The sequence below is a fragment of the Mesocricetus auratus genome, unplaced genomic scaffold, assembly GCF_017639785.1.
Source record: "Mesocricetus auratus isolate SY011 unplaced genomic scaffold, BCM_Maur_2.0 Super-Scaffold_100010, whole genome shotgun sequence".
NCBI lineage: Eukaryota > Metazoa > Chordata > Mammalia > Rodentia > Cricetidae > Mesocricetus > Mesocricetus auratus.
Genome location: NW_024429194.1, coordinates 53,858,517 through 53,875,263, shown reverse-complemented (window position 1 = coordinate 53,875,263; position 16,747 = coordinate 53,858,517). Strand labels below are relative to the sequence as shown.

The window sequence follows — 16,747 nt, the reverse complement described above, 5'->3', positions numbered from 1 at the left end:
ACCCAGAAAAATCTCAGGGAGGCCTAAATTTTATCCTTCATATGATAAACTTGAAAAAAGGGAATGGAAAACAAGGAAAATGAAAGGAACATATTTGACAAAAGTACCATAAATTTAACTAAAGAAATTGAATAAACATGCTAGTATAACTCTGAGTTATTTTATATGGATTAAATCATTAATCAACTTACTAAGTAATGTTGGAAGCCAGATATCTCAATGTAAAACAAGAGACAAATGTGGGATCAAGAGAGACAAGAAAGGATGTAGGAAGACGCAGTGAAATCGAAAGTACTGGTATGAATTCATCGCTTCCAGAGGATGTGTATGTGATATATGTGCATTTATATGTCTATATTTCTGTGTTTTGTTGTTGTTTTTGTTTTTAGACATGGTCTCTCCATATACCACTGGCTGTCCTGGAACTCCCTATGTAGATGAGGCTGCCCTCAAACTCACAAATCTCTACCTGCCTCTGCCTGCACAATACTGGGATTGTAGGTGTGTGCCACCACACCTGGCTATGTGTCTCTATTTTCAAGCAGCAAGGAACCCATCTAATATCCAATGCCATTCACCACTCTAAAGAAGCAGGGCTTTTCAGAAAAGTGGCGACCTCTGTGGCAGGATCAGGATAGGTACAAGATGAGTCTGGAACATCCTAAATTAGAAAGAGCAAGCTACTAACACAGAATTCCCAAAGCTGGGACCTGAATTTGTACAGAAACCAGGTTAATGCAGATCACATTGATGAAGCTTGGAACAATGAGTATGAAATTCTTGGTCAATGAATTGCAAATCATTGGGGGTAAAATCAGTAACTCCTATGTTTGGGCCATTGTCAGATAAACACATGGTGAGGAGAAGCCACTGCTTATGAGGAGTAAGTGAGAAGCATCACAAGTTCCAAGTGAGGCAATCGGGAGTAAGTAACCACTTAAGGACCAACTCAGTGAGAAGGATGCGCACTAGATACTAAATATGGATGGAGGGTGGAACACAACTAACCCCCTCCCATGAAAGAGGAAAAACAACCCTTAGACAGTGGAAAATCAATTAATGCTTTTTTAAATGACCCACATTAGTTTCATCTACTGCAGACACAGTATCATCTCCTTAAGAATGGGGCTAAGAATAAAAACAAACAAGCTGAATCTGATCATTAGAAAATGTCACACAGATTCGGAATGGGGAAAATTCCCATTAAGACAATATCAGGAAGTGCATTCTTCAGAAACGCCAGTGTTGTTAGGCAAGAAGGGCTGAGGAAACTTCAGGTTAAAGGGGGTGGAGGCCGGAGAGTGAGTTCCGAAGTCCAGTACTTGGCACGCATGCACACACAGGCCAGGTGTGATCCCAGCATCGTGGGACAAAGTAGAACCCCGTGGGAAGTGAATGGGACGCTGAGCCTGAGATGATGCTTTTACTGTGGAAATGGTGCTCTTAGCTGACAACACTGAAATACATGATGCATTGATGTAACAGTTACATCTACAAAAACTAATAATACGGTGGGAAGAAAATGTCCCTATTCCTAAAACATACATAAATGCATCCCACTTGAGACCTGCATGCCACATGCATCCCAAGATAGCTATGAACATGACCCAATACAACACTTTAAATTTTCTCAGAGTTTTTGGTAACTTGAGTGCTGGTTTGCAGGTAGGAACTTTGTACATGACAACATTGTATCTCAATGACAAAGGGAGTGTCAAAAGATTGGACATTCCTGAAAGTATTTAAGGATAAGGGATCAGGATATGTCTAGCTTACCTTCAACTGGTGTGTGTATGTGTATGTGTGTGCGTGTACACCACACATGTACATGTAGTTAGCCTTCTGTCTTCTGCTAATTCTACATTCATGAATTTAATCAATATCATATTGAAACATTTTTTAAATTGTGCTGGTGCTGAGTATATACAGTTTTCTTGCTCAAGGGAAACTAACATATATTTATTTATGTAGCATTCACGTTCTTTTATATATCAAACTATGAGGACCTCCATGGGGAACAACTTTACATTTTAGCTTTTTATGTGGAAGTGGTTTTATATTTATAGGGGAATTACAACTATAAAATAGTGTAAGGAGAAAACCTATGTCCTACTCTGTATTTACCTACTGTTAATTTTTTTTTTGGTTTTACAAGACAGGGTTTCTCTGTATTGTTTTGGAGGCTGTCAGTCCAGCCCGGTCTCGAACTCACAGAGATCTGCCTGCCTCTGCCTCCCGAGTGCTGGGATTAAAGGCGTGCACCACCACCGCCTGGCTTACTGTTAATTTTTTACACCATTTAATTTGTCATTTTGTGTTTCCCCTCTAAATACATTAATATATGCATATATACATTAGTGCGTTTCTGTATCTCTTTCTGTCTCTCTGTCTCTCTCTCTCTGTATTATTCATCCCTTGGTATCCAAGGAAGATTGATTATAGTCTAGAATTTCCCTCAGATACTCAGGCATATAGATGCTTAAGCTTCATATAAAATGGTATGCCACTTGACTATAGCTTATCCTGTGTGTGAGTCACCAGGTCTCATCAATCCTCATCAATGCAAAAGTCAACCAGTCATTCACAAGTCGTGGAGGCTCAGGAAAAGGTTGATACAGTGTTAAATGAAATGTATATGTGAATTTCTCTCTCTCTCTCTCCTCTCCCCTCTCCCATCCCCTCATCTCGTGTGTCCAAATTTTTGCTTAATGGAAGTACTTTAGTTTTAGTGCTCTCTTTTGATGAGCACTTTCGTAATGTTCAGACATCAAGACAGTAAGCTTTTGAATGCCAAACCTTATCGAGGTTCATAGTGTCTCGCATAAAGGAGCCCTTCCATTTTTAATTACGGCAAAACACCGTGAAACAATTTTAGGTCACAGACATTCAGACAGAATTCTAATCATGAAAACAGTGGGTGTTTTCCCTGCCTGCCTGGTGGCTCCAGAAAAGACCCCTGTGAGTCTCATCAATCGAGAAGGAAAATCGTTTTGGCTCTCATTATGGTTATGTGGAGGAAATGTTTTTATGTTTTAATTTAGAGAGATGGTTCCAGATAGCAAAGGGTTCAGTTCATATCCTGGAACAAGTTCTCCAGCCTTGCAGATTTGCGCTGGGAATGGCTTACAGCTGACTTTCTCAACAGAAGCCTACATTATTAATGATAACCCATAATATCTCAGCTGAGCAGAGATGGGGCTAGTGGTAAAATTAAAATAAAATATTAATAAAATCGACTGCAGCAAGTTAATAAGCAGTAATCAAAACCAACTGTGCTGCAGAGCAGGGGGCCGATTTAATTTATAGTTTCATTCTGTGCACACAGCCCTGGTCACCAGGGACCACTTGAATTGCTTTACAGGGCTGAGGTGATAGGACTTAAACCATCACTAACAGGCTTTTTGCAGCTGCCAAAAAATTCAGGGTCAGAGATCGGGTCCATGAGGTACGATCGGATGATATTCGCCCTTAATCCTTTCGGTGCTTCGTTGGTCATTTTCACTCCATTCTGCAGGACCGACACGGGGAAATTTGGAGATGGGTAACTAGTCAGCCAGATTCGGAAATCCGGGTGTGTTGATTCTGGGCTTAACTCCTGAGAGAAAATAAATCAGAAACCAAAGTGTGAGTAAGTCTCGAGGAATCATCTCAATGCATATAAAAGACAGTCTGGAAGGAAGAGGAAACAGCTACAAAAATAGAAATGGGCTTGCTGCAATTAAGCAAAAGCTCAGAATCCACCTCTGTCTGAATCACCACACTATGCTGAGAAGGTCCAGGGCATAGTCACTCTCCTGATAAAATTAATTCACAGGACTATACGGCTTATAGAGGTGCTATGTAGTTCAGGGTTGGCGTAAAGACTAAAGCCTTTTTAAAATCTTCACTGGTGTTTCTAAAATATTTACAAAAATAATTCTTTGCTCAGGGCTAGATTAAGACTAACCCCTCTTCTTGTTGCAGATTTGGAACTTACTTAGACATATCAATATTACACCAAGCTGGAATCACTTGCTTAAGAGAGAAGGGTATTTTAAAGGGTAGGAGCTCATGGATCCTGAAACCACCGTATTTATCACTATTAGCTCTAGCAGGCCCAAAGGCTGGAGGTCACAGAACCCTAACCCAATGTCACCCATGGCCAATGTCAGAAGTTTCCAAAAGGTTACAGTACATACAAGATGAAAAGGGCCCCAATGTCAGTCAGAAAGAAGATAGTGAAGTCAATGGTAAGGCCTAGGAGTAACTCCTGTAGGCCAGGCCACTGCTATAAAGATTAGGATTTACTCCAGGCCGAGGACATTCTGCACACTGAGTGGGCCCTCCCCTCTGGAAAGGGTGTCTGGCTGTCTGCCTTCCTCTGTTGTTCCAGGCAGAGTTCTCAGTGGGAGCCCATCTTTCTCATAGTGCAGCTGCAATGGTAATCTGTGGCCTGTCAGATATCAGACATGAGGCCTTTGGGTGGAACGTATATCAAACATTGGACTGGGGAGGTACACTCTAGTAAATGGATAGCTGCATTTTTTTTTTACCTCACAAACTTTCTCAAGAGTTGGCATCCAAGAGGTGGCAAGGTGACAGTTTTGAAGAACAACCCATGTTCCATCCTTGATAGCTTTTTCTAACATCTTCATAGCAATGGGGCCTTGGCCTTGGCCAAGAGACAGAGAGCTAAGTTTTGAGCCCCCATATCCCTGTGTACGACAACAACAATGTCATTTAGTGTCATACATTGGTTCAAACAGACAGAACCTGAACAAACTAACCAACACTTAGATGAAATAGTGTAGGGATGATCATGCGAATAAGAGAAACATTCTGTATGCTTTTTGGCTGTTGAAGTAAGATATAGAAAATAAAAGTATTAAAGGGACCTTCAATATTGGAATATACTGAAGGATACAGCTGTCTAGTAACATCTAAAACACACGAAATACGCTTTTTTATGTATCGAATGGCAAAATGAAAATATGGATTGGCAGAGCAGCTTGTCCTGTCCCCTTGAGTGTGTCAGTTGCTTTGGATACTGATAAGGTGGACAAAAGCATTAACCACTGACTCCCTGTCGACAACTTCCTTAAGAAATCCTATGGGAATGTTTCCTCAGCTCATTTGTGGCTTCTGAATCTCTTCTAGGAAGAGGCCTCCGGTGACAGGACCAGTGGAAGACTCAGTCTTGGACCCACCCCAATTGCTCATTGCTTATAGTCACTAACTCTGTGGGGGAAAAACCCTTTGGGAAAAAGTAAAGGTAGCAACTGGAGACAATGCAGGAGCAGTGCAGACACAGGGCCAGAGAATAACATTGCCTAGCACAGAAGAGATATACGGAGGAAACAGAAGAGTTCAAAAGGACATCGGGGAATGCTGATTTGCAGAGATAAGCCCCATGTATGACTGACACTGAGCTACCTCCACTACTTCCACTCTAGATCTGCCACTATATTTCTTATCTGATTTCCAATACACTCTCCCCCAGCTAGCTGCCTGCATCCATTTTTCAATACTCCAGTCAATTATCCACAGTCCAACTGAGATGGCCTTATGAATCAATGGCTGTGCTCCTCTGCTACTTGAAACATCTCCATCTTTAATCATGGCATCCATATCTCAGTGAGTGCTATATCACACAAACATAGCGCTCATACAAAACCCAGCTTATTCAAGTATAAAGTGACCCAATAGAGGCTACTTTAATCTTAAAGCCATGTGTCTTTCAAGAAGTCACCCCCTCTCTGCTTTACTATCCCTCACTATGAAATGGAGATGCCACCGTTTATTTCAAAGTCTTCTGTAATATTTCAAAGAAAAAACATTAATAACATTTACCAGAAAAGTTCCCTATAGGTTATGACCTTCATGAAATGATCATGTTGGTTTTAGAAACTGCAGTAGTGTTTACCGCAAAAAGTCATTTTGGTTATACCAAAATGAGGAAAACAAACTCAGAAACACACAGTCACATGCTCAGTACCTTCTTCTAGACAGTGTGGTCTAAGAATGTTCAATACAAATCAATTTGAATATGTTTTAAAACCTCTTACAAGTGCAGATAATTGAACATACTGTACTGGCCAAGTGCCTATAATTTATAGTTGCTCTTGAGAGTCAAGGAGGGCCCCCTTAGAGATTAGGAAGGGGAGCAAGAACAGAAAGTTTACCCTGGAGTAACTTCTGGGACTTGAATGAAACCAACCAAGTTCATGTACTGGTGTAAATGCTGTGGAGAAAATTAAAATCCAGACTGGTCCTGAACTCATGACCCTCCTGCCTCCATCTCCTAACAGCATGTACCACCACAACCAGAACCCCCAAATTTAGTTTCACAAGTTGTGTAAGGAGCTACTTTTAATGTAAATACTGCCATTGAGTGTCATTTTCTCCGGACTCTGTCAAGTTTCAGAATCCCAAGCTTGTCCTACAGCAGAGTGGAAATTTTTAGTTTTCTTTCATCCTCTAAGACTCTGGTTGTAACAAAAATTGCTATTTGAAAGGAATGCAATGCTGTCAGCTAACTGCATTTGCTGCAAGGTACCTGGTCATCAGCGAATTTCAGGAGAGCAGCCATGGGGTCCGCTCCAGGAGAGAGCACAAAGATGAGTGGTGCACAGCAGTTACTGTCCCCAAACGCCTTGGACAAATCAAAGGGGGGCGGCTCAATGAAAGCGCGCCCCAACTTCTTGATTATGAATTCCTGCAACATGGGGATAACCTAAAGGGGATGAGAATATATTTGAGAGGACAGTCATAATCTTCCGGTTTTAAAACAAAACAATTGCCGGGCTTGCTAGCACATGCCTGTGATCTCAGCCCTGGGGAGTCTGAGGAAGGAGGTCTACAAGTTCAAAGTCAGGCAGGGCTACATCATAAGAGCTCTTCTCAAAACCAAACAAACCAGACTGTGGCTATAAAGATGACGTGTTAAAAGGGGAAGATCCAGGGCATTACACTGGAGACATAAATACCTTTCAGAAAAACAAATACAGGCAATTGAAATAATCACTACTGACTGCTATGAGCCACCAAATTCAAAGACACCTTCATTTCTTTTAATGAGTATCCAAGAAATGGAAGAGAAGAAACTGTTCTTTAAATTATTTCTTTTATTGTTTTGAAACTATGTTATGTGTTATGAATACATCATTTCTCCCTTCAAGACTTCCCATATACTTCTCCCTGCTCTCTTTGAAACTCATGGCATCTTTTCTCATTAATTGCTGTTACATGAATATAACAACCTGAACATCTCTCAACTCGAGCAAACTGCAGGAGCAACTTACAAGTGCCCAGTATCTTAAGAAGATAGTATCCTCTGGAAACAGCTACAAGTGCCTCCAAACACCAGTTGTGTTCTTCCCAGCAACACCTATTTGAGTGAGATTTGTGAGTAAAAATCATCTGCGTGTCACAATGCGTTTTAATAGTTGGGCAAATGTTTGTTCCCGCACACGTGTACGGCTGGGAATGCTGAGAACCAATGGAGAAATAGCCAGCATCAGATTAAACTACTTATTTATTTAGTTGGTGTGTGTTGTGGGGTGAGTGTGTATGGCCTATGGTGAATATGGAAGCTAGAGGTCAACTCACAGGCATTCTCTTTATTAGCATGTGGGTTCTGAGGCCATAACTTGGGTCACTAGGCTTACCGCACCTTTGCCTACTGAGTCATCTTACTGGTAAAATTAGACTTTTTAATCACTCTTCAATACTTTCTTATACCCATGCAAATATGCAAAGGCATGGATGAATAAATCACACACTTATAAGTGCTTTGATAAAAGCAGGTACAGGGGTATATACCTATCCCAGCATTCCAGAGGCCAAGGCAGGAATGAACATCTTGAGGTTGAGGTCAGCCTGGCCTACATAGTGAGACTATCTCAAAAGAAAATCAATCAAAGTATGGTAACAAGGACCTGCCCAGCAAGATGGTAATACTCTTCGTGCATATTCAATGTCTACTCAATGAGCAAATAGAAAGTTTCAAGATTAAATTTCTATGAGCATGAGATTCTAAGTCCAGAAAGTCTAAACAACAAAATCAAAGAATAAATTCATATACATACACACAGTTTATTTCTAGACAATTATTCTGTGCTTCAGTTATTTTGCATTATCACAAATGTTAAACTCACTGCTGAAACATTAAAAATACCCTAGTTTCCCACTCTAGCCCTTATCCTTGTTTTTGTCTTAAGCATTCTTTTCACAAAGGGATTTTTTCCCTCATCAGATTAAAACAACAACAAAACACAACACAAATTCAACAGCATCTGTGGTGATATATTTGATTTATTAAGGACACTGGAGATCAAAATAGCAAAGCAGCCACATTAGCAGTAGAAGCTAGGTGGTGGCAGCACACACCTTTAATCCCAGGACTCAGGATTAAGAGGTAAATGGATCTCTGTTAGTTCAAGGCCACACTGACTGCACGAAACTGGCCCAATCCTAAAAGAAACAGCTCCCACAAAGATGATCTTGGCATCTGGGATCACTCGCCTTTAATCACAGCACTAGAGAGGTAGAGACAGGCGTGATATGGCTGGGGAACAATATAAGGAGGAGACAAATTCAGAGCCTTTTCCCTCTGAGGATTCCTGGGGACAGGATTGCTTGCCTTTTCAGCTGAGTAGCTTGAACCCCAATATCTGTCTCTGGGACTTTTATTTATCATGCTACAAGCATCTTTCCTCCCAAAGTAAGTTTTAACCTCTTCACAAAATTATAGTTTTCCAAACAAAGTGAAAAGTACAGAGACTTGGCGTTTCCTAAGAGCCTGTATATGATAGGAATGCCCAGCCTGTTATGGCAGGATGTGTTGGTTTGTCTGCACAGGTAAACGTGACTGTCACTGTGGTGATTCTTTTGTCTGTTAGTGCTGGGGAGAGGGACAGTTAGGAATATGAGTCTCTCCCCTGATGGTGAGAGGAGATAAATTCTACAGTTGCACTTTTCGTATTGTAGGTGAACAAAACTTGCTTGCATCCCAACGGGAGACTAGAACCCCCAAGGCAAAGACAGGCTGTGCCAGAGATCGGCTTGCAGGCGCATAGACCTGTCTGCATCTGCAATCTGATCATTCTGGCATCAGGTTTGTAAAATGAATTCTGTCTGTAGCAGATATTACTGCCTCGTTTAGGCAGCCATTTTCTCAAGGGCAGGGGAGAAGCCTGCAGTTCTTCTGGGCATGCTTTCCCAGTCAGTGCAAATTCCTACAGGATTTATCTAAGGTCAGAGAGGCTTATTAACTCACACCTATCAAGTTTCTTATTGAAAGCTGATGAATTTGCTTTTTGCTTACAGTTTGCAATGACAGAACTATGCCCGGTAGCTCTTCAGTTTATAAATGGACTCCAAACACTGCACAGCCCAGTACTTTTCCACTTGGCATCTTTCTTCTGTCAGTAAGATACTATAACTGTTAAATTTTAAGAGAAAATATAGGCCCATCTCCTTTTCCTAGTGGTGACTTAGCAAGAATCTTTCTGATTTTTCCAAACTACAGCATTAGAAAGCCTGGCGTCTACAGCTCCTGACCATACGGTATTAGGTCAGGGTTTCAAGAGGACAAAAGGAAAGGGATCCATCTCCCACGACGCCCCCAAAAAAGAATTTTTCATTTTGTATATATATATTCTTCTAACCTAGAGATAGTGAAGAAATGAAATGTGTACATTACTAGCTCAGATATTAATCCCCTATAGTACTGTTCCTCTCCTCACCAGACTAATACCATTCTACTCCAGCAAACCTTCCTGTTAGAGGCAGACTAGCCAAATATGACCATATAATATATTGTTGTGGAATGTTTGTTTACACTGTAAAGATGTGTCTCTGCCTCAGGAGCCTTTTGAAGAAGCTCTGCTGAACAGCTGAACACTTGAGCAGCCCACACTGGGTACAAACTCCTGCTACAGACAGACACAACAGATTCCCAGAGCTGGCATAGGTAAAGGCAGCTCCAGGCAGGTACCCACCAGCATGAGGCTAGGCTCTGTGGAAATGAGGTGGGCAGAGCCAGCAGCCAGTGCCACTCCATGGCAGTAGCCTAGCTGCTGAAGATTTGTCTCCCACAGACAGAGAATGCTGTAAGCACACTTGGCTACAGGCACACAAAAAGCCAGGTCCAGATACAAGAAAACTCTAAAAAGGTACAGTATGCCTAAAAAGTTGCTTAGGTACTAAAGAAAAAAAGACAATGGAGATATATGCCACACAAGAATGGAAAATACATAAGGCACCTGGATCCTGTATGTTGCTTTGTTGACTTTGAATTTTTTGAATGTTGAGAGACAATGGATTGTGGAAGGGACTGCTGAATTAAACCAGCCTGAGTGCTTTAGGGATGCCTTGGCTTCAGAAATAAAGTCAGGAAATGTGTTGCATCGGGGGAGAGGTTGTGCTTTTGTTGCCAAAGGAAATGGAACGCTATGGATTTCTTCAAAATTAATAGGGATCAGATTTAACTGGGGGAGACTTCCTCAGGACCTTGGCTGCAGATGTGAGGGAGGAAGCCAGGCAAGACTACAAGGCAAATGACGTCTATGCTGATCCCTTGACATAGGAACAGCTCTGAGACTGAATGAGACATGAGGATTTTTGTTGGATACAGAGTACTCATGACTTATTATATTACAGTTTGGAAACATAGTCCAAACAGAATTATAAACTTGACATATGCCTTTTACCTACTCAAACATAAAACAAAACAAAAAAATCATCTTTAGCTGATTTGTGCATACCACACATTCAACATTTGGGTTAATGCATTATGTCACCTTAAAAGATTGTGTGTTTTAAAAAAAATGGTCAGATACCAATAAAGAAAAGTATCTCAGGTGATCTAGCCTCTTAGAATTCCTCTGTTGCAATTTCCTCAAAATTCTACATCTAGAACAACTTCAAAGCTGCTAGCCTCACAAACTACTCTATCCAGGGCTTCTGACAAGCTCTACGTTTTCCCATCACACAGAGACTAAACAACAACAACAACAACAAAATACAGCTGGATCTCCCAGGACTTGACCATTATCCCAATTTTCTCAGGGTCCCCTAAAGATGCTGTCACTTCAAGACAACAGAAAGTAGTCTAGAAAATATGACGCTCACATTCCCAAGGTGGGTTCAGTGGATGTTTGCCATCTTATGGGGGTGACTACAAGTTGTTATTGGTCATGATCAAGGAGAAAACTAAACAAAGATTAGGTTCAGAGACATCATTCTGGAAAAAAAAGGGGGAATATAGGAATGATAGTCTAAAAGGATAGATTATTGAATCTACTTTCAAATTAAAAAAGACAACTACTAGTCTCAAATAGTATATATTGGTATGGATTTTTATATATTGATACAAATTTAAGGTTATTTTGTTGTGTTCTTTACATGTTTCTATTCTAGTATAAGGTATTATTCCTATGCAACTCATTTAAAAATGTAATATAAAGCTTTAGTCTTTGAAAGCTACTTTGGATAATAAAGAAAGACAGTTTAGTAGTTAGTCATCTATAACAATCAAACTTAGTCATGTTAGGTATGTTTTCAAGGTCAAACAAAGATATATTTTAAATAGATGATCTTCAAACACTTCAGAGACCTACAGAATATGGCATTAAATGTTTTAATAACATAAGGCTTTTCATGACAGTGAGACACATTTGCTCCTAACAGTCCCAATTTACTTTAAAAAGGGATGATGGGCATTAAAGAACCTCCATATGTAGTTGCTTTTATTTGTGACAAAGTTAGCTGCTGGGAAAGAAACTGCCCTTGCCTCAACTACTGAGAGTAAGCTGTCCAAACTGGACAAACAGGACACAAAAGAGACTTTTGAACTTTGCCAAGACAAGGAAGGATAGTCCTTCAAAATTTCTGGTTCACAGAAAAGTCTGCCAGATATTCTAGGCCTGTAGGCTGAAGACAGATGCTTCAATGTTACAGAGGAACCTTGGGTGTCTGTCCAGGCAGTTGACTGTTTCCATCATGTCTATAGTTTCAGAAGCTATATGCTCTGTACTTCTTGTTTACACAGGTAATATTTTATCCTTGTTGGGTCTCTGATGGGAGTTGAAGACTAGATAGGTACACTCTTTTCCTCATTAACAAATTAAAATAAAAATAAATTACATAAGAGATTTAAAGTTTATAAGTTTTCAACATAAAAGTGTGAGTTATTTACCTAAGAAAAATGTTTTAAGGTCTAAAAGATATTTTTAGGCTGGAATACAAGTTATAATAAAAAAGTGGCTTAGGTATAAAATTTTGGACTCATCAAGATAGGGTAGATAATAGAGTAATTTCTCCAGATTAGTCAAATACAAATGGACTAGACATTGTGATTATAATTCTTACTTTATAATTATTCTTATTGTATATATAAATAGTTTTACAATGTTAGAGTTAAAACCCTTTTCTGTTTAATTAGACAAAAGGGGGAAATGTTGCAGAATATTTGCTTATACTGTAAAGATGTGTCTCTGTCTAAGTAGCCTTCTGACCAGCTTAATAAAGAGCTGAATTGCCAATAGTCAGGCAGGAGAGAACAGGTGGGACTCCCGGGGAAAGAGAGGAGCCGAGGAGGAATAATTGTCTTGGCACACAGGAGCACCGAAGAGATTGGCTACCAGCCATGTGGTAGAACACAGATTAATAAAGTAGTTTAATTTAAACTATAAGGATGAGTGGGGCCACCCTAAGCTAACAGTCAAGCTTCTATAATTAATAAGAAGTCTCCATGTCATTATTTGTGAACTGGCAGCCAACAACAAGCATGCTGCAGTGTGTCGTTTTTCAAAATAATCAATTCACCAGTAAAACTTGGAGTGCCTGAAAGCACTAAGGTGTAAAGAGCATGGAGTTTATGGATCATACAAGAACATTCTAGTAATTATTTCTACATTAAGGATGGGTGTGGTGGTGTAGATACGGGTAACCAATTAATTGCATCACTTAGATGGAAAATAGCTGTAGTTGTAAATGATATCCAAACTACAGTGGCTCAACACATATCCGCTTATTTCTTGACTCTGCAGAGTTATGATGGGAGAGGTCCTTCTGTATGCTGTGAATATATATTTCTCTTATTGGCTGATGGATAAATGTTGATTGGCCAGTAGCCTGACAGGAAGTATAGGTGGGGCTGCCAGACTAGAAGAAGGCTGGGAAGAGAAATGCATAGAGTAGCCAGAGAGATGCCATGTAGCTACTGAGGAAGCAGGAGGGCCATGCATCATCATCATGGAGATACCCAGATCAATGGAAATGGGTTAATAATTAAGAAAGAACTAGCCAATAAGAAGCCTGAGCTACCAGCCAAGGAGTTTAAAATTAAGAGAAGTCTCTATGTGTTTATTTTGGACTAAGGATTGCAGGACCAGGTTGGAAAGAAACTCCATCTACAGACTTATCTAGTTCAGGCAATCTCCAAGTATGGGCAGCAATCAGGCCTTATGACACTTAAACCTCAACATGCTAGTTTTGACAGCATTGAACAGTTTTGGAAAAACGTCACAGTGGCAGCTAAGTAAATACATTCAACCAGCCAGGTCAGGCCTGTATCCACTATCTTTACTTTAAATGCACATCGAAAGAGAAGAAAACAGAAATATTGCTAAGTATTTGGTAACTTGTCTCACTATCCAAGAAAAATGGAAAATTCTAGAGGAAAAAAATCTGGAATAAATATTGAAAAAGTTTCAAAACAGAAGGCTAAGGTATGGACAGAATAAAGAAGCTTAACCACAATTTTAAACACACACAGAATAATGTACCAGCCAAAAGAACATCTCATCCTATGTAACTCCCACATTCAAAAATAAAATGAATATGGAAAGTAATATTTGATCTATTTCATAGTTTAATCTATTTTCAGATTAAAGTGTCAGGTTTCAAAAAAACGTAAAGCTGAGGAAGGCTGTATGTAGATAAAGCTGTCACAATTAGGAAACGGCTCATTAACCACCTTTAATGACAAGACAAAGGCCCATGAAGGGAGCATTGCAAGCATTTCACTTTCTCCTTCAGATGGGAAGCTGACTTCTAAAGCTTCCCCCTGAAGTTTCTCTGAAAAGTTATTCTTTTAAATGTCATCAAAGGCTACATTTAATCAGGTTCACAAACACCAAACAAGTGTTCATTTACTTCAGCACCATAGAACAGGGAAGAATTGTGACTTCCTCTATTAAAAAATGTTTAAAAATACATCCTATAGTTGCTTTATGTAAAGATAAATCTAATACAAGCTAGACTGTATTATGACTAAAAAATTAAACCATGTGTACAGACCTCTATGCATAAGACCTCTGGGCCCTGGCTAAGCCCTAAAAGGCAGAAGAAACAACTCTATCCCAGATTATCACTGACATGTATAGAAAATATTTTTGTATTATTTTCACCACTTAAATTCTGCTTTTATAAGGGGGGAAGAGTTGGAATGTAAGCATTTTCTTTGAAAAATTCAAATTGCAGACACTGAGTTTTGAAGTAATAATGCAAAACTTGGATTTGTTTATACCAATGTGAAGTTATGGTAGTTCCCCAATAACCTAACACCCTCACTTTATACTGACATCTCTGAGGATATGAGTCAACAACTTTAGGCAAATTCATTTTCTATAGACAGTAATGCAAATGAGGATTGAAATACGCTGATATGGCAGGTTTGCTGCTTTGCTTGTTGTATATTTATTATTAAAGAAGTTAAAATAACAGTACTGATATTGTCCATTGTGTCAACAATGACTAAAGTCTTAAAATATTCCATATATTATCTAAATGCTGAGCATGTGTGCACACGCGTGTGTGGTGTGTTTATATAGACCTAAACTTAGAGAAGGCACTCCATCATATAAACTTGAAGTTAATGTCATTGACTGGTCTCTACCAACATAGCAAAACAAAATAAAAATGAGGCTAATATATGAAGAGAGACATTTGTGAGGCAGAGGAACCATAAATTATAAAGAATAATCATAAAAACCATAATACTAAAAGTTTATTCTATTAATCTAGATGGGGTAACAAAGTGTAGACACATTTTAGGAAATCATTAGAAGGAAGTCAAACTACTTCAGATGTATGAAGAGATTTAGGTTTTCCTGGGCTGTGCAGAGACGGGGCAGAATGAGAGCTGCTCTCAAAGCACACGCTTACCTTGTCTGGCCTCAAGCAACGAATAATAAGCATCCTTTGGAAGTCATTTGCTTTATTCTCCCATTCTTCTGGGAACATCTCATGATGTGGCTCCTAAAATTATAGTACAGAAGTCAACGTTAGAGGTTATTTCTAAAAGTAATGATATTTTACAAACCATCATATTCTTAGAGAAAACATATGCTTCCTGAAATCAGAACATTTGGGCAAGTTTTATTTAAGCTGTGGGAAAATAAATGCCAATATGTATACCTTTGAAATTTCACAACAAACTATGTGGTTTCTCTCCACAGCTCAACAGTTAATCCAATTGTGATTTTAAACTAAAAGGAAATACTCACAAAAAGACGTTACTAAGAACTGTTTCTCATCAGCAACAAGGGTAAAGCTGAAGTAGACCTATCCCAAATGAATGAATTCAGTCTCACTATCACATATGACAGGAAGCCAAATACCATAATGCTTGGTCCTGCTGCCAGCCCCCAGCTCAGCCACCTGCCTAGCTCTTTCTGTTTAGATACAGTGCAGCTACCTACTGTATTCAAGAAGAGTAAAAATCTTAAGAGCAGAAACAAAACAGTAGAAAATCTTAACTTTGAAATGGAAAAGCTTTTAACCTTTATGTTAAACTAAAGCTGAAAAATGTAAGAGTTGCTACTTATCTCAAAAGGAGATACAAACTGCTTTATGGCATGAGTTAACTTCCAGTATCTAATTAGAAAGTCGGGCTTTGTAAAAATTGTTTTGAAATGCCAGCTTTTCCCTTTCCTCCAATTATAAAAGTATTCATGAGCTTATATTCTGCATTCAGAAAATCTAAACAGTTGTTTGATAAAATTTTAATTCATCTCCTATAATGATTGCTCAAATCTAAATGGAAATGAGAAAGAAATGCTTGTTAAAGGAAATTCAGCAAAACAGTTTTAAAGGCCATGTGGCTCAAAGTTTTATGTCTTTGGAGTTTGGGTAGAATTAGAAAAAGGACCATTGTCTTAAGACAGTGAGGATAACAGGAATCCAATTTTGTCTTTTAATCACTAACCAGTTGCTGAAAGCTTATAAAATCTTGCTTTGGTACCAAGGTAAAGATGTGCTTTTTAACATTACTATCGTCATCATTTAAAAGCTTTTGACTAAGAAAAAAGGTTAAAAAAAAACATACCAAACTATCATATACTTTTTTCCATCCATCCTTCAGGCGCATAAACTCTCTGCGAATTGTCTTGAAGGCAGGTAAATCATCTAGTCGGCAGATCTCGTCCCAGGACTTCTGAGGAAGCCACGGGCAAGGGTTGGTATGAGGGTTGTCCAGCCCAATGCCACCAGTGAGCAGAAATCTCCACTCTGACTTGTTAATCTGTGGAAAACAAACATCATAGAGAATGTATAGAAAATCTTCAGCAGAGTCCTTTGAAATTCTCATGAAAGCCAGCTGACATGGCTTTCTATTTAGTCACAAAAAACCAAGTTCCAAATATGACCAGTTTAAAAAAATAGTTCCATTTAAATAGCTACTTTTGATCATTTTCTCCAGTATTACTAGCTTAAAAGGAAGACCTGAACACATTATACTTCAATAATATATGTTCTTCAAAAA

The 16,747-nt window shown here is 39.2% G+C and overlaps 1 protein-coding gene across 4 annotated transcripts in view; it reads right to left on the bottom strand.

The window, feature by feature from the left end:
• Dnah7 (dynein axonemal heavy chain 7) overlaps positions 1-16,747 on the bottom strand; it is a 275,393-nt gene that overhangs the window by 28,234 nt on the left and 230,412 nt on the right. For all 4 annotated transcript variants that reach the window (XM_040753634.1, XM_040753635.1, XM_040753633.1 and 1 more), the window contains 5 exons: positions 16,313-16,507; positions 15,151-15,243; positions 6,536-6,712; positions 4,533-4,694; positions 3,395-3,595 (listed from right to left, as the gene is read on the bottom strand). In XM_040753634.1, coding sequence (XP_040609568.1) covers positions 3,395-3,595; positions 4,533-4,694; positions 6,536-6,712; positions 15,151-15,243; positions 16,313-16,507 — 828 coding nt within the window. The remainder of the gene's footprint in view (positions 1-3,394; positions 3,596-4,532; positions 4,695-6,535; positions 6,713-15,150; positions 15,244-16,312; positions 16,508-16,747) is intronic.